At 38.1% G+C, this 19,734-nt stretch overlaps 1 protein-coding gene across 1 annotated transcript in view; it reads left to right on the forward strand.

Moving 5' to 3' along the window:
• ITGBL1 (integrin subunit beta like 1) overlaps positions 1–19,734 on the forward strand; it is a 158,644-nt gene that overhangs the window by 114,378 nt on the left and 24,532 nt on the right. Inside the window, exon 8 of the mRNA XM_032997038.2 lies at positions 18,779–18,895. Within this exon, the coding sequence (XP_032852929.1) occupies positions 18,779–18,895 (117 nt within the window). The remainder of the gene's footprint in view (positions 1–18,778; positions 18,896–19,734) is intronic.

Raw genomic sequence — 19,734 nt, forward strand, 5'->3', positions numbered from 1 at the left:
TAATATATGTTGTGCTGTATTCCCTCTTTTCCTTGTGTAACAAGTACACGAGCATTGGAAGGTCACTCAACTACTCAGTAACTCATTCCCTTGCAGCAGCAATCCCTGGAAGCAGGGAGTTCAGAGAGATGCTCTTTCTTGGTTTCAGGTTCTGCAAGAATGCATTCCTTGTTGGCTAGTTTATGGTTCACTTCAGCCTTTGTGCTAAATAGTGGGGCTCTTTACTGAGATATTTGGAGCCACAGGCATTCTTAAAATGGAGTTTATTTTCATTAAAATGCTATCTGCAAAAGGCAAATATATGAGCTTCCACACAGCCTGAGTTCCAGCCACATCTCCCTACTTAACATAGATCACATCTAATCAAGGGCTTTGAATTGTATATACGGCAGTCTAGGAGTTAATAAGATTCTTCAGACAAATATGTCATCTCATTAGGAACACAGGCCATGGATCAGCTCAAAACTCTTCAGCATTTCTAAGAGTTTGTCTATAGAGTCTCCTAAAGAAGGTCCTGAGCTTGTGTGTCATAGTTATGTTAGCCATACAAGATTTAGCTCCAGAGGTGAAACCACATTAGCATAGCAGTATGTTTGAGTTGTTAAACTCTGCTAAGCATCTGTATTCATGCTGTTAACTGAGTTTTGGACCTAGCTTTGTTTGGAAAGACTGTACAGATCAATCCCTAAAGGTTTTATCTCCTTCCTAGCAGAAGCAGAAGGATGGGGTGAAAGCTGACATGTAATTTCTTACTCTTTAACATAGAAGCAACCAGGGGCTTGTTCTCTGTTTTTTTTTGGTTTTTTTTTTTTTGTTTTTTTTTTTTTTTTTTTTGGGGGGGTGTACTTATTGAAAATGACATGAAACACAGAATTGCACTGTTTGACTTGTGAGTGCCTTTCATGCTGTTGCAAAACTGCGTGCATGTTGCAAACTATTCTGTACCTGCCACTCCAAATTTTCCTCCGTTTGGAAGTTATTTTAATCTGAAATTTCTGGGTGGTGGTGAGTTATCTACCCTAGAATTATATTGATCTTCATTGTCATTATAAGTCATGTAATCATGTGATTTTAGTACAACTTGCTGTGGAAGCTCATCATTTGTTACTTTTTGCCTTTCAGAAACATTTGCATGTGTGTGGTCTTGCATGGGTTTGTGTATAGGAGATACCTGTGTCAGTCTGTACTACAGTTTTTCAGATAAAGGTCTTTTGGGGGAAAAATACCCATGAAAATAATTGCATTTGCAGGATAGAATCAGAAACACAGAATCATAGGTTGGTTTGGAAGGGACAGTTAAAAATCATCTAGCCCAATCTCCCCGCAATGAGCAGGGGCATCTTCAACTAAATCAGGTCGCTCAGAGCCCCATCCAACCTGGCTTCGAATGTTTCCAGGGATGGGGCATCTACAACCTCTCTGGGCAACCTGTTCCAGTGTTTCAACACCCTTATGGTAAAAAATTTCTTCCCTATATCTAGTCTCAATCTACCTTCTTTTAGTTTGAAACCATTACCCTTTGTCCTATCAAAATGTTGCACTCAACATGTCTGTTGACATTTGGAGTGGGGTTTGTCTGGTTTCGTATGCTGATTTTATTGTTCTTCTGAACACTGAACCTCTGTTTACCAGTGTTGGCTTTTTTAGGGTAAGCCTAGATTGTCTTTCAGATAGATACTAAAAGTGAGGGGGGTTGTGTGCATTGTTTTCCATGTATTTCTCATATTATATAAACTGGTATGTAGATAGTTTTCACTTTTCTAGTGAAACTTTTTGGGAAAATACATTTCTTTTTCCTTAATTGCAGCTATAAATAAAGTAGTGGAGAAACAGATCGAGATGGGTGTAATGTTTCCTGTTGTGATCTTTGAGACAGGATAGATGAATGAGTCATTCATTTAAGTAGCAGTGCTAATAATGAAGGCTTCAAGAAAAATATTAAATTCTGTCACTGTGTTCTGCCTGTGCTCAGACTCCTGATCCTGAAAGTGACAATCCCAGGCTGTCCAGGGCTGCTGCAACACAGCCTGCTCTGGCAGTCGCCCGCTGCTCTTCTGCCTGCTGACCCCTTTTCCTGTCCTGACTTCTGAAAGCCAAACTGTTACTGTGCAAGGTGCAGAGAGCTGGTGCCTCCAACAGTGATGCTGAGGTGCAGGCAGTCTCACTGCTGGGGAGGAGGCAGGGCTGCTGCTATTGGGAAGGAAGCAAAGAGTGACTGACTTTTTGAAATAAATGCTTCATTTCTGTGAGGGCGCACTGATGTTATAGTACATGTGGTTGCTGCTTATTTTCAGCTGATGTCTCCGCTGCTCTTTTTCCTCTTACGACTGAGTATCAGTTTCTGCCCTTGTCTGATTTACAACTACCGCCCCCTATAACTTATACCTCCCACTTTTTCTTACAGAAAAATAATGAGTTCTACTGATTATTTTCCTTATTTCTTCCCACTTCCTCAGCACCAAGCCTCAATAGCCTCCCCACTCCAGGAGGGGGAAATGAAAATAGCAACAAAATTACTAATTCTTCTGTGGCAGACTCTTACTTGCTACTGTCAGTGGTCTGCCATAACTCAGGTTCCTGGGGAGAAGGGTTAAAATGCAGACAGTTGCTGGGACCTTACAATTTCCAGCACAGCAATTTAATAACGTGCCAGCTTCTCAGTTTCATGGAGGAGGCTTACATACAATTTTCTTATGACATTATTTAAAAAGAAGAGCCAATCTACCTTTTTTTTTTTTTTTTTTTGTGAAAGAAATGCTGCTTAATTCATTATTGCTTGCTATTAAAAACAAAGCAAAGCAAAAAAAAAAATATATTAGCTTAAAAAGTAGATCTGCAGAATTAATTGCTTTTTAAACATAGCATCAAACTATTGCTTTTATTTGTCTGAGTAATTTGGAGTACTTTTCTCTAAAACAGCAATAAAAGTAAATCCCACATTCATGCTATGTTTAAAGCAATTTTGACAAATTTAAACTGGTAATACCGGGCCTATTTTGTTTCTCTAATAAGGTGTTTATGATACATGTGGAATGCTCCATCTAGGCCAGATTTCCAGCTGAAATCAGGTATGAGAGAATTTGCCAAACTCATTGTGTTCAACCTCGTTAGCAGTAATTATTTTTACTTTTTTTTTCTTATTTGCTAATCAGAACTCTAACATTTCCTGGAAAAGGGCTGGGAGGAATTTTTGACAGTCTGTAAAAATCCATATGAGCAAACGCAGTTTTAGCATCAATTTATGCCATGCTAAAATCAGAGGTGGCATGGTAGCACTGAAACAATGTTTCTCACCCCTGGGATTTGCCTCCTGTCTGCTCTCTCATACCACTTTAATCCCTCTCAGTGAAAGCCATGAACAACAAATGCTACTTTACATTTGCTGCAAAGCTGGCTGGTTCATCTCCAGTGTTTGTGGATATACAGGTCCAAGCTCAACAGCTGAGTTTGGCTCCAGGGGCAGCTGCCTTTCAGCAGGGCTGGATCCTCTGCTGCCAAAAGATGCCCTAGTGCTGAGCAGGACTCACGAGTTTCTTCTGCCCCAAGCATAGCAATACCTCTGCAAGCAGCAGAGTTGATGGATTTATAAACACCAAGCTTCTGCAGGCCATCACCTCTCATGCAAATGAAGACCCACCAGCACTTGTGGCTCCTTTGAGTGCAGCAGGAACCAAGGGCCAGGATTGCCTGCTTTTCACAGCAGCACAAGTGTTCCTGTCAGCCACTAAATGGTATTTTGCAGCTCTAAGGGTCATTTCCCCCCACATTGTCTTTCTCCAGCTGGAGCTGATCTTTGCAAATTTCCCCTTCTTGCAAGGCATAGGCTGGCTGTGGCATGGTGTTTTGTTTTGGTTGTTTTTTTTTTTTTTTTTTTTTTTTTTTTTTTGTGTGTGTTTTTTTTTTTTTTTTTTTTTTTTTTCCATAACACTGTTTTGCACACTGACTGCTTTTAATACACTGGTTGCTAGTGCTCTGCTCTTGGGTGCTGTAATCCCACTTCATTCTTGTAGACAAGAAGGTGGATTGCTAATGGTTTGCCTACATTCAGATCGATAATGAAACTCAGAAGGTGCAACCATGAACCGTGATCCCTGATGTCCTCTCTAATTATAACAAGTAAGCATATAGGGACAGGTTTTTTACTGAAAGAAAGATACAGTTTGATTGAACAGCCAAGTGGGAACACTGTTTTTCTCCCAGGTCAGCACAAGTTCTCTAACCCTGCCACGGCGCTTCCCACGTGTTATGAATGCCATTCAATGATTATGAGCCATGGTGGTTTGTGGTTTGGTGACATTGTGTGAGAGGAAAGGTGGCCATAGCAATGACAGAAAAATTGTTCTTAGACAGTAAAAATCAGTCAGCAAAGTTTTGACCCATAGTGGTGCAGGAAACAGTGTTTCTTTCTGTAGACTCAGCGGTCTGTAAAATGATACACTGCTTCATAGTTCAGTAAGGTGAATGTCTTTATTAATCAAAGCCACCTTCCCTTGGAAATGGCATCTGATTATTTATTATTATGGAAAATATGTTGGCTCTTCTAACAGATAAAGTCATTTTGACTTGGACAGAATTTCTTTTGCTTTTAGAGAATAATATAGCTTTTTTCTCTCTTCATACCACTGCTTGAGTTAGCTGTTATGGACCATCTGGTGAGCATTCCAAAGGAAAAAGGGGGGGCTGTTGGGTTGTTGTTTCCTCTGATCAATCCCCCCTCCCTTCTCTTTTCCCACTAGAAAATTATTTTACTTTTCTTAAAATTTGTATCATTGTACTAATAATAGCTTCATCCTAATTCAATAAAAGTAATTGTTTAATTACTTTTAGCGAAAGCAAAATTCTTCTATTATTTATCACAATTATCTTTTAATGCCACCTTTTCTGCAAATTGGAAAAAATTTCCTGAGGACACCTGGTTTTCCACTTGCTGGATCTTTTTGCTCAGACCAGCTCATCCTCACTCCTTTCTCATACCCCCGTATTTTTGAGATTAACCTGCCTTATTTTGCTGAGTGTCAGTCACAGGTTCTCCTTCTTCCTCTCTTCTTTCTTTTGACAGATCAGCTCACTTTTCTTCCTTTCATACCATCATCTACTTATTCTTCTGTGAGCTCTGATACTTACCTGCCTCCCTTGTCTGTTCCTCAGTGATAAGAGGAGACCTCCTCACTCTCTTACAACTCCCTGAAAGGAGGTTATAGCGAGGTGGGTGTCAGTCTCTTCCCCCAAGTAACAAGTGATAGGACCAGAGGAAATGGCCTCATGTTGCACCAAGGGAGGTTTAGATTGTATATCAGGAAAAATTAATTCACTGAAAACGTTGTCAAGCACTGGAACAGGCTGCCTAGGGAAGTGGTTGAGTCACCATCCTTGGAGGTATTTAAAGGACATGTAGATGGTGATGCTTAGGGACAGGGTTTAGTGGTGGACTTGGCGGTGTTAGGTTAAGTTGGACTCAGTGATCTTAAGCCTCTTTTCCAATCTAAATGATTCTGTGATTCTATGATTCTATGATTTTCAGACATCTTTGCTCTTCTTTCTTTCCATTTCACATCATCTTTTCTTCATTCTTCAGGGTGTTTGGAGCACTCCAGACTTATCCTTCAAGCCTGATTCTTCTCTGTTACTGGTTTTGCTTTTGTATTTGTAAACTGACTTCATGGCCAGATGTTTCCCATTGTCCTCATCTTGGAATCTGCTGTCAAAATCTCCTTGTTTTACAGATTTGTAAGTTTTCCCTCTTCTCTCATACATTTTCATTTCCCATCCAAATTTTTCCTTCATCATCGGCTGTGGCTTTAGTTTTGGGATCTTTTCTCTGGTGAGACCTGTTAGATTACTTTTCTTACATGTACTTATTCCAGAGCATGCTTACTGAAGTGTAACTAGTCATTGTAACGGTCTCCTCTTCTCTCCATGTCCCATATTCTGCTGCCTTGGCAACCACTTAGATAACTTTTTCAACTCCTACCCTTAAATGAAAAAGCACAAAAAAAAAGAAAGAAAAAGCTCCCAGCAACCCCTCTCCCATCTTTAAATTCACATGAAATCTCTACCGTGTTTCTGTTTTGTTGACTTTGTCACTGGCTATTTTATCAGTGAGCTTTTGTTAAGACAAAAAATGTACTGAATCTGACTTTTCAAGGGTTTATTTCACAAGCCTGGTTTATCTGAAGGGTTGAGTTCTTTCTTTGCTCTCCACTGGAGTAACCTTGTTCTGAAGTTACAAAGAACTGCTCCTAGATAGCTGGAGTGGGTAGGGAGTTGCATCTACCTTCAGATTTCTGTAATGGTGACTACTGTCTCTGGAAACACCATGTTCTCTGTATATTCATTGGTGGGGAGCAGGCAGTTTTAGTTTACAATTTAGTGGATCTGCTTAGACTGAGTATTTTGGGGGAGAAAAGGCACACAAATTGTTGCAGCAGATGAATTCGAGGCATTCTTTCTCTACCCAGACAGGTAAAACCACTCACTTTACTGGCTAGGTCCAGGTTTCTCTTCTTAGTTTTACTTTTGCTTAGCAGATTTTTTTTTTTTTTTCTAGAAACTGTTGCAGTGAATATTACTTTTTCCTTGAAGGGATTGTTTTTTTAGCCAGCAATCTCATTTCTGATTAATTTGTAAATATTTAATGAAGCAATTGTTCTGTGGAAAGCACTATTTGCATTGTCTTTGTGTTCTTACATGATGACTTGAGGAGATTGACAAAGCAGTACTGTGTGTAATATCTATACCTATTTCCAAAACAGAAGAGGATAGATGTTTTCAATTTGGCATAGAATTCCCTACACTACTTATCAGGCTTTACAGTCTTAACATTTTTAATCACTTGTAAAAGATCCTCTTACTCCCTGATTTATATAATAGACCTTAACTTTTCTATTTTTGTTTCATTTGACTCCAGAATGTTTCTGATGCTATAAAAAATTGACATTTTGTTATTCTTATTTTCATCTTAAATTTTTCCACTTATCAATGTTGATAAAACTCTCACTTTTTAAAGTGACTTTTAAAGACAAAAGAGTAGCCATATCCTTAAACTAAAAGATACACAATACTTAATATCAAGTATATTACTGACATTTTATGTGACCATTTTTCCTCAAAATCATATTGACTGAAATTTTCAAGGGACTAATGACTGGTCATGTGTTTTGAATTCTCCATCTGCTGGAGAGCTTTTAATGCTTTCTGGGGAACATTGGACTCTCTTCTCTCTCCCTCCCTCTTTTGAGAGAGGAATTACAGGAAGAATCATGAGTTATATAAACCTTCCCTGGCACTCCCAGAAGTTCATGTTGTGTGGTAGTATAGAAATTCTTGCACTGATGTGAAAAATACTTTCTTGGTCCCTAGTTTCCATTCAGTTTCAAGCACCTCTTTTGCTCATCAGCGATGTTTCCTCTTCTCCTGTCCAGTGGGTGATGCTGACTGAGGGCTGAGGCTCGCCCAGACACGCTTCCTGGCTGTCAGCACTTGCAGTGGGCTGTCCCACAGAGAGCAGACATGGAGTAGCTGGTGGCAAGGTGGGTCAGGACTGAAAGCAGGTGGTAGAGAAGGGATGGGCAGCCACATGGTGAGACTGCTGTGTTTTACAGCTCCAACTTAAGCACACAGGTAAATCTGTTTCGTGTGACTGATTGGCAAAATGAAGGTCAGTTCCAGTCAAAGCAGAAATCATGACAAGAGCATATGTGTTATTGATCTAGAAATACGGGGCCTAATGCACACTGTAAACCTGATTTCTTGCTCTCAGAACTAGCAACAATATTAATGTATAGGCAATTGTTCCAGTCTTAGGTTCTTCATAGCAGTGGCTTGAGTTAACTAATTAAAATATAACGCCCTAATTTTAGACTTTCAGAGTACTGATGTATTTGTCAGGAAGGTTTGAGGTTTGGAGACTGATCACAAATCTATATTTTCTGTGGCAGACGTTGTAGGAATAGTGTGACCTCACTGGTAGGCTCTAATTACTTATTGCATGCATTTCAACTAGCTTGAAAACAACTGTCTTTAATTGGTGGGGTTTATTCAGGTCCTCCAAACAGGAGGCTGAGTATAAATATGTGAAGCTCATAGTTAGAACTGGTCTCTCTAACTCAGTCTTAATAGACAGTGTCCTTACCTGCTCATGGGATCCTATCAAGATGAGCAAAGAGGGTATTACTTTCAGGAAGTTTAAACAAATATACCTGTAGGATGATACATAATGTGCCTGGCTGGTCTCTTTTGGTAACTCTTGGATCACTGTTTTATTGTTGCTGTGCTCTCTTCCTGAAATCTGTAAACTCAGGGTTTCCTGCAATGAAGAATTTACTACTAATACTAGAAATCGAAGAGTGGGAAAATGAAGGATAGTATTGTTTTCTAAGGATAGTTTGCATTTTAAAAGCTGTTACAATCATGACTTTAATTTCCTCATTACACATTGCATACTTTTCCTCAGAGCCAACTTTTTTGGGTGCCGGGAAGAAGCATTATTTCACAGATGCAATTACATTTGGGGCAAAGATTTTAGGAGCCATAAGGCAGTGTCTTTACAACAGATTAAAGAGAGAGCCTTGTAACAAGAGGCTAGTGCACAATCTGGCCAGTTGGCAAGAAAAAGGAAAAATTTGTTTACAGGTGAAGGTAAGAGCATTTTAACTTGGAACAACTCAGTAGATGATGCAGTTGCTAGGTAATGTCTTTCATTTTTGGAAAAAGTCTTGAGGTGAAAGCTAATCAATAAGGTAGATACAGTGTGATATCATTTGTTGCCATGGTTTCTGAACCTAGCAGTCTGTTATCTGCAAATAATATTGATGGTTGCTATGCAGTTGAATCTTTTCATATTGCTGTTTTGCCATTATAAAGCTCTTTAATCTTGGATAAAGCTTCAAAGAGCAGAGACTTTAGGAGTTTAAATGTTTTAATAGATAGGCTTGTATTACAACCCTAAAATATCTTGAATTTTACTACCTAATAAACAACAGGCATCAGCAGGAAGTGAACAAGGTTAACATTTTGGTGATTAAACTTCCACAAAGCAGTTGACATTTTCTAGTAAATTAATCTGCAAATTAAATATCTCTGTGGAATTAGTGCTATGACTCATTACATGGCGGATCATGTAAAAAAGGGGTAAGCAGTCAATCCTCTGGGTGATAAGGCAGTCAAATGTATAAAGCTGTAAATGACTCAAAAACCATCACAGCTTCTTGAACAATGTCCTTGTGTTTCATATATCTTTCACTGTTGGATTGTGCCTCTTTATTATGTTTGGGTTTTTCTAGAAAATATTTCATAGCAGCTTATGCTAAGTATTAGACAGTTGGACAGTCTGAAAGGGAAATGAGACTTATTTTTCCTGATAGTTGTCAAGGTGAAGGAAAAGCATTCTCAAGACAGGTCCTTTAAATCAAACACAATACTTCATTTTTCATACTCTATGGAGAAGATGTTAGTTTTAGTAGACTGCTGTGTATCCTTTCCTTGATTTATTGGCATCTCTCTTACAGTAGTTCTTGATAGTTTGAGTTATTGAAAGCATTTTGGAGGGAAAGAATGAAAAAGAGATGAAAGGACACAGCTCAGTGCAAGCTAGAGAAGGAAACATGGGGTGATCTGAAAGATGAGGCGATCTGTAGAAGTACAAAATGTTCAGTACCCAGCATTTTAAGGGAGGGGAGGGCCCACTGGACAAAGTGGAAAGAGAAAAAGCAGTAGAGAGAAAAACAGAAAAGAAAGAAGCTGATGGAAGAAAGAGGAACTATTTTTACTGGGGTGAGAGAAGAAGGGAGGAGAGGAAGGGTAAAAAAAATCAGATGATGGCTTGCTGAATTCTAGGGATTTTACATCTTTGGAGTGATATTAGCCATGCTGTCTACTTTTTCTCTTTTCCCTCAATGGATTCCTCCTCCTTCTCTTCCATTTCTACTGTTCTCTGCCTTAATAACACATTCTTTAGAAAGCATTTTGCTCCCTTCTTTCTTGTCTTCTTCACACATCTCTCCTCTGTGGAGTGACATTGACTATCACATTTCTTTTGAACAGAGGAGTAATTGCCTTTGTAATCCGACTTGTCCCCTTAATAGAGCGAGTGAATTGTCAAGGTCATGCCCCGAGTGGGAGACCCAAGGAAGATATCACCAGGGAAAGTAAGGCATATGGCTAAAATCCTGCTCTTGTAAAGTGGGCAGGGGTGTTCTTGACATCTCCTCTTCTGGAACTCCTCTAGAAATTCCCTGTTGGCTGTGCAGAAACACAATAGCAGCCTTCAAGGAGTGTATCCTCAAAGCACTGCTTCTGCGAGGAGGCAGATGGAGGAGACATGCCGGCTTGATGATGATAGCAGATGTCAACAAGTTAACAATCTGAAAAGGAAACTAGCAACACAGCAGTGTTTCTTACCCAAATGTTTAATGAGAGGGAGGAGAAAAAAAAAAAAAAAAAAAAAAAAAAGAAAAGAAAAGCAACATGGAAAAGAAGATACATACCTCTAGTGCTGATCATCAAGAGCTGTAAAAGACTATCTGATGCCAAATCTGTAAAGTGGTGCTGTTGAGTGGATTTATCTAAAGAACTATTTCACTATTAGGCTGTCACAAAGGAAGAACATTTACTTCAGATGCCATATGCCAACTGTGCAATTAGGCTTCCAGTCATACATGCCAGTGTGTACTAAAGTGGGGGGGGCAAGTCTCAGCCATTTGTAATTGCTCTTGCATAACGCTTGCTTTTACAATCCTGGGTATTCAGTTGCTTTTGCTGTTGTGAGAGCTCTGTTGGTTGGGATAACATACTTATTTTTTCTTTTTTTAGGGTTTTTATCTTAGGGATATTTGTTTCCTGTGGTAGTGTGGGGTTTTTTTTCTCCCTTGATGAAAAATCAAATTGCCAGATAATTTTTAATACTCTTTTACATTATAAAGTAATTAAATTTTTCAAAGATTACAAGAAACACATTTTTCTGTCTGAGAAAAGATGCACATACCTTATTATATGAGGGACAGCTTGATACTCCGTACTAGTGAACAACTTCATAAAACACATACAATAATGGAAAGTCTCAGGCAGCTTTAACAAAATAATTTCTTAATTTGTGAATTTCTGCTGTTTCTCTTAGGCCAATTTTTTATACTAACAGCCATTGCAAGACACGTAGTGTAGGTGATGAGCATACATGGGACTTTAGGTACTTTCTCCTAAAGGAAAATGGTAAGAGAAGCTGTACACAGCAAAGTCCCCCCAGCCACACGCCTTGTGGAACCTTCCAACCTGTTCCCAGCCCTTTCACTTGGGACCATGATATTCTATGTAGCACTGGATGACCCAGTGTCACTGAGCATTTCACACAGATTTGGAGTAGGTTTTCCAAGCATGATATGGAAATGAAAATACAAACAGGTGTATCAACATAAGCAATTACTGAAAGTATCCTGGCCTTTGAAGCCACATATGGGCCTAAGGTGAGGTAATACAACCTGGAACAAAAAGTTAACAGTGTTAGGTACAAGTCTTCTAAGTGTGTGATATAGTTATATGATAATGGTTAACTGATTGCAGTTATTTCAGCCCCATTGATAGTGCTGAATGTAGTAGCTGATGCAGTTATTGCAGTTGAGAACTGCCTAATAAGACTAAGGAAAATACGGATATTTAACCCAATTACATGCTTTAGCTACTGTTGGTGCCATTTAAATAAAAATCTCAGAGCTTTCTGCTAAAAGTTCACTTCAGTGTACAAAATTCTTGAAAAAAAGTAGTTCAAAAATCTGAACTTTGGAAATTACTTTAGATTTATTAAAGCAATTTTCATTTCATTTTATGTCTGTATGATTCAGCTAAGCTCTTCTCTGGAGCTTTTATATCTTTAGTTGAGGTCTTGGGTCAGTCATGCTGCAAATAATCCCTTTTTATGAGTAGACTTAAGGCATGTTTGTTTTTTGTGTATTGATTTAGAAACAGAAAGTTTGTTCCCAACCCAAAGCCAAACAAGGAGTTGTTCTTGTAATTGTTGCAGCACATTTTTTCTTGTGTATGAGGAGATAAATGCACAATTTTATTTTTCACAATGTACTGCAGAAAAAAAGTGCTTGTTGATTGAACTTTGTGTGGAAAACCCAGTTTTTACCATATCTCCACAAAACCAGTCCCTCCATCCCAACCCCCCAACAGCCTGATAGAGCAATCCTGTGCACACTAAGAAAATAAATCCCTTGCGATTCCTGTAGCTTCAGTTAAAATACAAAAACATCAACATTCCTGTTGGATGTTTCAAATGCAAGGGAGTTGCTGTACAAGATGTCCCCTCCTAGGCTGTTGGCTGTCTGTCTGTCTGTCCTGCAAAGGCTGATGAGGCGCAGAGCGCGGCAGAGCCAGGATCCCACACTGCAGATACACCTCATACACACCTCTGCTCCTGTCACCGTGCCACTCACCAGGAACAGACTAACATTGGTACCTGGGGTAAAGGTTGGCGTGTTGTGATGAGCAGCACAGTGTGCCTCCCTCACTCTACAGTGACAGCTGAGAGCTCTGCACAGAGGACAAACCGCATTTAAGGGCTCTGATCTTCCTCATTCCTCTGAGATGGCAAAATAGCACTTCAGTGCAGAAGGGAGTGCTCAAGTCCAGCAGAATTGATTTTTTCATGTAAATGTTGAACTCCTTTTGCTGAATAGGTAGCACCAGAGTTATGCTAGCCTATCTAGCTGTTTTGTCACAAAACTTCAGACATGTTGGAGCATTGGAGACAAACAGAACTCTACTGATATAAGTTCATAAAGCTTTTTTAGAAGAGGAAAACTTAGTTTTTTGCCAGACATAACTAGAGGTTGCAGATGACATTTTTCATATATTACAACATTGCTCTCGCTTGCCCAAAATCCTTGTAAAAAACTAATCCCCAGTTTTTCATAGTTTATATGAGATCAGCTAGATATTCAGGTGTTCAGAGAGGTTCCAAGGATACTTTTGCACATACTAAAGATGCTTCCAAAGGTTGCCTGTTTCTGGTATTTCATAAACAATCCAACCAACTAGGTCTAAGAATAACAAGCATTTTAAAAGCCAGTGATACCTTCACATATAAAGCAGAATTATTTTTTGTCTAGTCAGTACAATATTTTGATACGATTTTTTTTTTTTTTTCTTTTTTTTCCTTAATGAAAAGCTGTTCTAGGTGTGGGAACTCATTCCAGGCAATTTTGGGAATAAGACATGCAAAATAAACTATGTGTGCCCACTCAGAAGTCTAGTTGTTTTTGGTTTGAGTCTATAAATTTCTCCATATTGATCAAGCTCAGCTGGATTGCACTGCTGTCCTGGTTGGGGCTGGACTAGAGCTCCCGTGGGTCTGGCAGCGGGAGGAGCTGCAGCCCCCTGAGACCCCAGGGGCTCCCCAGGGCCCAGTGCCCTCACCTGTGTGCGGGGGCGGGGGGAGCACAGCTGGAGGGCTGGGCCCCGATTGGCCGATATCCCCTGTCACGTGACATTGCGCTCACTATATAAAGGCAGGGGTGGGCCAGGAGGGGCTCTCACTTCCGGGGTTGTGGCTGTGGGGCCTTTGTGTTGGGGATCGCCGGCTGGGAGGTGAGCAGCTGTATTGTACATTACCCGCTGATCCTGCTGTCAGCGTGTTGTTCTGTCACTGTTATTAAACTGTTTTTATCTCAACCCGCGAGTCTCCCTTTGCCCCTCTGATTCCCTCCCCGTTCCCGAGTGTGTGTGTGGGGGGGTGAGCGGCTGCGGGGCGTTTAGCTGCTGAGTAGGCTCAAACCGCAACAACTGCTCTTAATGCCTCAGACCAAACAAGGCATGATGAGATTGTCCATCCTATTTTTGGCAACTGCTGCATTTTTTTTTTCCCTTTTTGTGGTACTGTTTATTCCCTTTACTGGTCTTTTTTTTCCTCCACCACTCAGTTAATGAATTTTCCTTTTCCTTACACCAAGCTGCTACATACTGTCTATTACTTCTTCAAGTCACATCTGCTTCCCCCACCCACTGTGTCCCCTGAAACTTTGTGATCTCCTGTACAAATCTTCCAATCCCCCTTCTCTGCTTTGCCATTTCTGAACATCATTTTAAATCATCTGTTGCCATCCAGCATGAAATGGGTTCTGCTGGCAGAAGGACACAGCAGCTTTACCGAATGTGCTCAGGTTGCCTGAGATTGCTTGATAACAAAGAAATTGCAATTTCTGATAGGTAATGCCTTCAGATGTTAAGTCTGGGACAGCCATGGGGCAGAAAAGTCCTTCAAAAAGGCACATTCCCTTCTATTTATCACTAGCATCAAACACTGTCTGTCCAAGGTACCAATGAACCCAGTTTGCTTTTACCACAATCTCAGTGCATCTTGGTGCTCTATTGCTTAAACATTAAAAAAAAAAAAAAAAAAAAAAAAATAAATAAAATTACGTTATGTATTTGCTTCATTTAGAAGATACAAATTCAACAGCAAGCACAGAAAAATCTTTTATGTTGTAGAGTTATAGACAGGAAAAGGCAATGAAGTACATCTTATTATATTCAGTGTTTATTTTTACATTGAAAGCTATTGCTGCTTCTTCCTGATATTTTTGCTGGCAATAATAGGGAAAAATTGTTTTATTACACAAATTATGTACTTCTATCACAGTGTTTTAAAATGAAAATAACTTATATAAAAGAGACTTTCAGTCACTCTATATAGGCAGATGAAAATTGGTTTGAGTGAATGCAGGTAATGGTCACAGTGATTTGCATGGGAGCAGGTTTAATATAAGTCTAGGCACTGTTTACTTTAGTTATGCTTTCATAACTGTTGGACAAGAGGAATGAAAAAATGCTGTAGTACACGGTGAATAAAATCAAAAGCCAAATGCTTAAGGCATGGATTTTCAGAATTCTAGTCAGTTAACAAACTGTTTTAATGAGATGTGGCACTCTAATTCCCTTTAAAAATGCACTTTAATTCCCTCTAAAAACCCTAAACCCCACCCTAAGCTGGTATTTTTTCAGTCTTCAAGCAATAACAGTTATCGGTAATAAGTTAATATTGCTATTGACATCAATGGGAGGAAAAAGTGTGAGGAAATATTAAGACTGTAGACAAATAAATATCTTGTATAATTATTCTATTTTGGGCATCTTTCATTGCAATAAGTAGGTTAAGCTTTTCAATGCTAATAGCTAATACAACATCCATCATAAAGATTCCTTCATCTGAAGTCATCAGACAATGAAATTTGCTCTCCCTGTTTATCGGAGAGCAAGCCACTTGCTATAAAATGTCTGAGGTGAAATTGTTTCTTTTTACTCATAAAGTGTAGCTCTTGCACAGACAGTTGAAAAGGTGCAGAATATTATAGTCCTGTGTTTAATTGTTTCTGTATGCCCCGGAATTTAAAGAGAATTTAGGATGTGTTTGGCAGTAGCTTTCTCTCTATAATCAGGTTGCTATGGTAAACCTATTATTCTAGACAAAGAAAGAGTATGTTTAGTAAAGTGCTGATCTCTTTTCAGCATAATGTGAGCTTCAAATTACTTTTGAATGATTGAATTTGTATGGTAAGTATTTTATCACAATAACTAAGAGAAGAAGGTCACAGAATAAGGTGTGGCTTCTGTTATTTCAGTAGCAGATATATCTGACAAAGTAGTAGTATGACTGAAGCAAGCTTACCCTGCAAATATTTTATCCTTGTTTTCCTAGGGAAGCAATCCAAAATTTATAGTTACAGAATACTATTAATTTTTGCATTTATCTATATGGTGATAAACTGAGTCTTTAAAGTTTACATTTACTACATCCTATGTAGTTAGCTGTTCAGAAGCAATAGGACTTCAATTCTCTGTTATATTATCTCCACAGAGTGAGCTCACCTTACATAATCTAACCAAAATCTCAGTACTTTTGGAAGTAAAATATACTTTGTAAGCCAGTACAGAGTTGCAATTATTTAGTGCTACCACTAAATTCACTTCTCATGTTCCTAGTGCTGATTTTGTCACACTTGTAAAAGAAAAGGAATGATGAACTAATAATTTGAGTATCAATTTCAGAGGCAGTGTACTAAACTATTATAACTGTATCTTTGAATATTTAGTAGTAAAGAAATGGCTCAGAGAAACCCTTTACCAGAACACTTACTGACTGAGGTTTCTGGCCATTTTCAAGACACTTTCAGTTCTGAGATCTGCAATCAGATGATCTAAATCATAACCCGAATTTAGGTGGGAGCCAGCCAAAATAAAATATGAGACACAGATATCAACAAGGATTTGGGGCTTTTTGAATATATGTATTGGTGTTTTATTCATTAGCTAAGATAAAAAGACTGAGAAAGGTCTAAATCCCCTTTGTGCTTGATTTTGAGAAGACAATCTGAGCTTGTATTTCTTACATGACAAAAATGTGCCCTATCTGCCAAGGAATGGGATATTCTTCTTTTTTTGGAAAAAAAAAAAAAAAAAACAAAAACAAAACAAAAAAAAAAACCTGTTGCACATTAACTAAAATGAATAAATATTAATTGCAGCAGGGACTGAGAGGAACCTGTTCCTATTCCAGTGCAAGTGCCCAGCCACTAGGCTCTCAGGTCATTCTGACTTATTAAATTAAGCATTACAGAAGGCAGTGCTTAATTACAGAACATGCAGGAGCCTCATTACAGAACCTTCCTTTGCTCATCTCTCTGGAGGATTTCCCATCTCTGCTGACTCCTCTCTTCAAAGCAACTCGTTTAAACTGATTTTATTGTCCTTCAGGCATCCTCTTTACTATAGCATTAGCTGGCCAGGATACCACTGTTAAAGGTGGTTCTTTTGCTTATTTTAGAGAGTCTTCACAACAGATGGGTCCTGTTCATCAGGTACCTGTCTGCCCACAGGTGACTGATTGTGTTTTGGGACACTGCGATGTGACATTTTTGTAGAAGTAGCCAGGTTGTCTGAGGTGGATGCATAAAAAGAGACTGTGAAAGCCCCAAATAGTTACAAGTTGGACTCTTTAAAAGTCTATGTATATTTAAGTACTAAGGGATGATTTTTCTTCCAGTTTCTAATGTAGCTTTTCTTGGCAAATAATTATAGCTTAGAAAATGAAGGCAGATAACATCAGTCATTCTCTAGACAATCATATCTTAAATATTGACATGATTACCAAATACCACTATATTTTGTGAGGTGGTAGATGCACTTCCTATAATAAGTTTCTTTCTGGAATGAATATCCTCATATAATTGTCAATGCAACATAGTTTTAACACTATGTGTATTATAAAGGTATCATGAAGTATTTGCTGTTAATTCTATAAGCATGTTGTTTTTAAGATACTTGCACTTTAAGTGATCATAAAATGTCGTCCTAGATTGATTCCTGGCACACAGAATGTCAGCTCGAAATTGCAATGTACATTGATGCTTGGGAAGATGAAGAGTATGGCAGCTATAAAATCATCTGCGATTTTTTTCCATCAGTAATATGATCCCCCCCCCAGCTTAATTAGACAGGGTTTTTTTGAAAAACAAATGTAACAAATTTAGGTTAGAGGTTGAAAAAAACCCCATAGATTAAGAATGATCTGTCAGCATGCTGACCTAAAATATTTTACTGTCACAAAACCTACAGTTAGCAATGGACCACTAAGGTTCTCAACAGCCCTTTCCCATTCAGCAAAATATTTCAGCAAATGCTGAAAAAATATTGCACATACTGAACTGTTTGGTTACATAATGAAAGGCTGCACTTGAAGGATTTTTTTGCTTTGTAGCTATAGTTTCTGTTACCGTAAATCTGGGTTCTGCAGTCAGTAGAGCAATGTCCAGGCCCAGGTTGACTCTTACTGATGTTGTGATTAAATTAGATCAAGAGGAACAGGCTTTTCTGCATCCTAATCCATGTCTCTGGTGGCCCTTTTTTACACAAAATATCCTTTCCCAAGCCCATCAAATGTATTACTTTGATCCATGGTTTGTGTCATATTTAGAGCGTTCTCACAGTAGTGTTGCATTAAAACAATTTAAAAAACACAGAGGCAAACTCTTACAAGGTAGGAAATAACAAAACAAATGTTACCCTGAACTGAATTTATCTCGTATATGTGCAATACAAGACTGTCCTTGATATTATTTTTCGCATCTGACCACTTAATATTCACTGCTCTGAGGGTTCTGGAGTGGAAGATCTGTGGGAGTTTAGATGAGTCTATTCCTCCTGTAAGCTCTGGGGAGTTCTCCTGTGAACAGGCTGATGGAGGGGATGACTGACAGAGGTTGAGCTTTCGACTTCTATTTCCTCGGGTCTAGACAAAAAAAATTATAGGGATTTTTGCTTTCCAAATGCCTCACAAAGTATTTGAAGACTTATGTTTCTACATAAGTAGAAAGTATCTTAGATAGCCCTGTGCATAGACTATTTAATTCTAATCACATTCATTCTGGTATTTCTGAGGTATGTGTTAAATATTTTAGATTAATTACAGTGGTTAATCATGCAGTTAAGCGTGTGCCATAGCTCTGTTATGCAAAGTTGAGATATGAAAAACATACAGTGCTAGTGATTGCTTATTGTTCCTGTTTCCACCAAGATATAACAGCGATATACATTGTTTCTGATTGCCATGGAGGGGTGTTAGTTGTGGTGTTTTGTTTTGTTTTTTAATAGAATTTTTGTGCGTACTTTAATTAATACAGAGTGACTTGTAGTTTGCATCTGGGGGTAGGATGTAGAATAAGTTCGGGGGTTTATTTAATTTATTTTACTTTACAGAAATCATGACTCTAACAATTGTTTATTCTTGCAGGGAGATGTGAATGTGGCCAATGCACTTGTTTCCCTCCAGGAGACAACAGAGTTCATGGCAAAAACTGTGAATGCGATGATCGACAGTGTGAAAATGTGGATGGTGATGTCTGTGGGGGTATGTGTTCACATTAATCTACTATAATCTAATATGTTATAGTATGATATAATATTATGATATGATCTAATAATATATTACAATATAATATAATATAATATATAAATCTTGACAATTTATAACTTTCTGTCCCCCTGATTTTATTACCTGATGTCACTATTATTGAGATAATTGAATAATTATTGACATAATTGATTAATTATAATAGATTATGGATTTTTATAAGAAACAAGCTCTATAAATACTTAATATGTTAGTGAATATTTATTTTAAAACTTCGGAAACACTAACAATGAAGTAGATTAAATACACCTAATAGCATAAATCTAAGTGCTGTTGTATACCCCAAATTCCATCAGTGTTCATTAAAGGATACAGACACTTAAAAGAAAACCTGAAAAATTAGGTAATTTTACTTTGTGTTTAGTACAGTTGCTCTTTTACTGAGAATGTTGTATTTTAACTGAAAGTAATAATGACTCGCAATACTTTTGAATATTTCAAATTCACTGACAGTGCTATGTCTGTTTTCTAAAAAAGTAGTGAAAAATTATTATGAAAGAATCTAAAATTATTAAGATACATTGTTATAGTAATTGTACGTGCAGATGGTTTATTTTAATGTTGACAGGGAAAACCTTTTTTTGATTTTTCAGTAATGTATGTTAGTGTTAAGCAGTATTTCAAGTTAGTTTTAAATATGTAAATGCATACGTACTATGTATGCATAGGTATTTTAAAAACAGGTGAGTAGTATTTGTCAAGAATGTCCTCTTTGTATACTTTAATATCTTTATTTTTTAAATGATTCTTAGTAGTAATAAAGTAGTTGGCATGAA

The sequence above is a fragment of the Tyto alba genome, unplaced genomic scaffold, assembly GCF_018691265.1.
Source record: "Tyto alba isolate M040663 unplaced genomic scaffold, T.alba_DEE_v4.0 Super-Scaffold_45, whole genome shotgun sequence".
In the NCBI taxonomy this organism is placed as follows: Eukaryota; Metazoa; Chordata; class Aves; order Strigiformes; family Tytonidae; genus Tyto; species Tyto alba.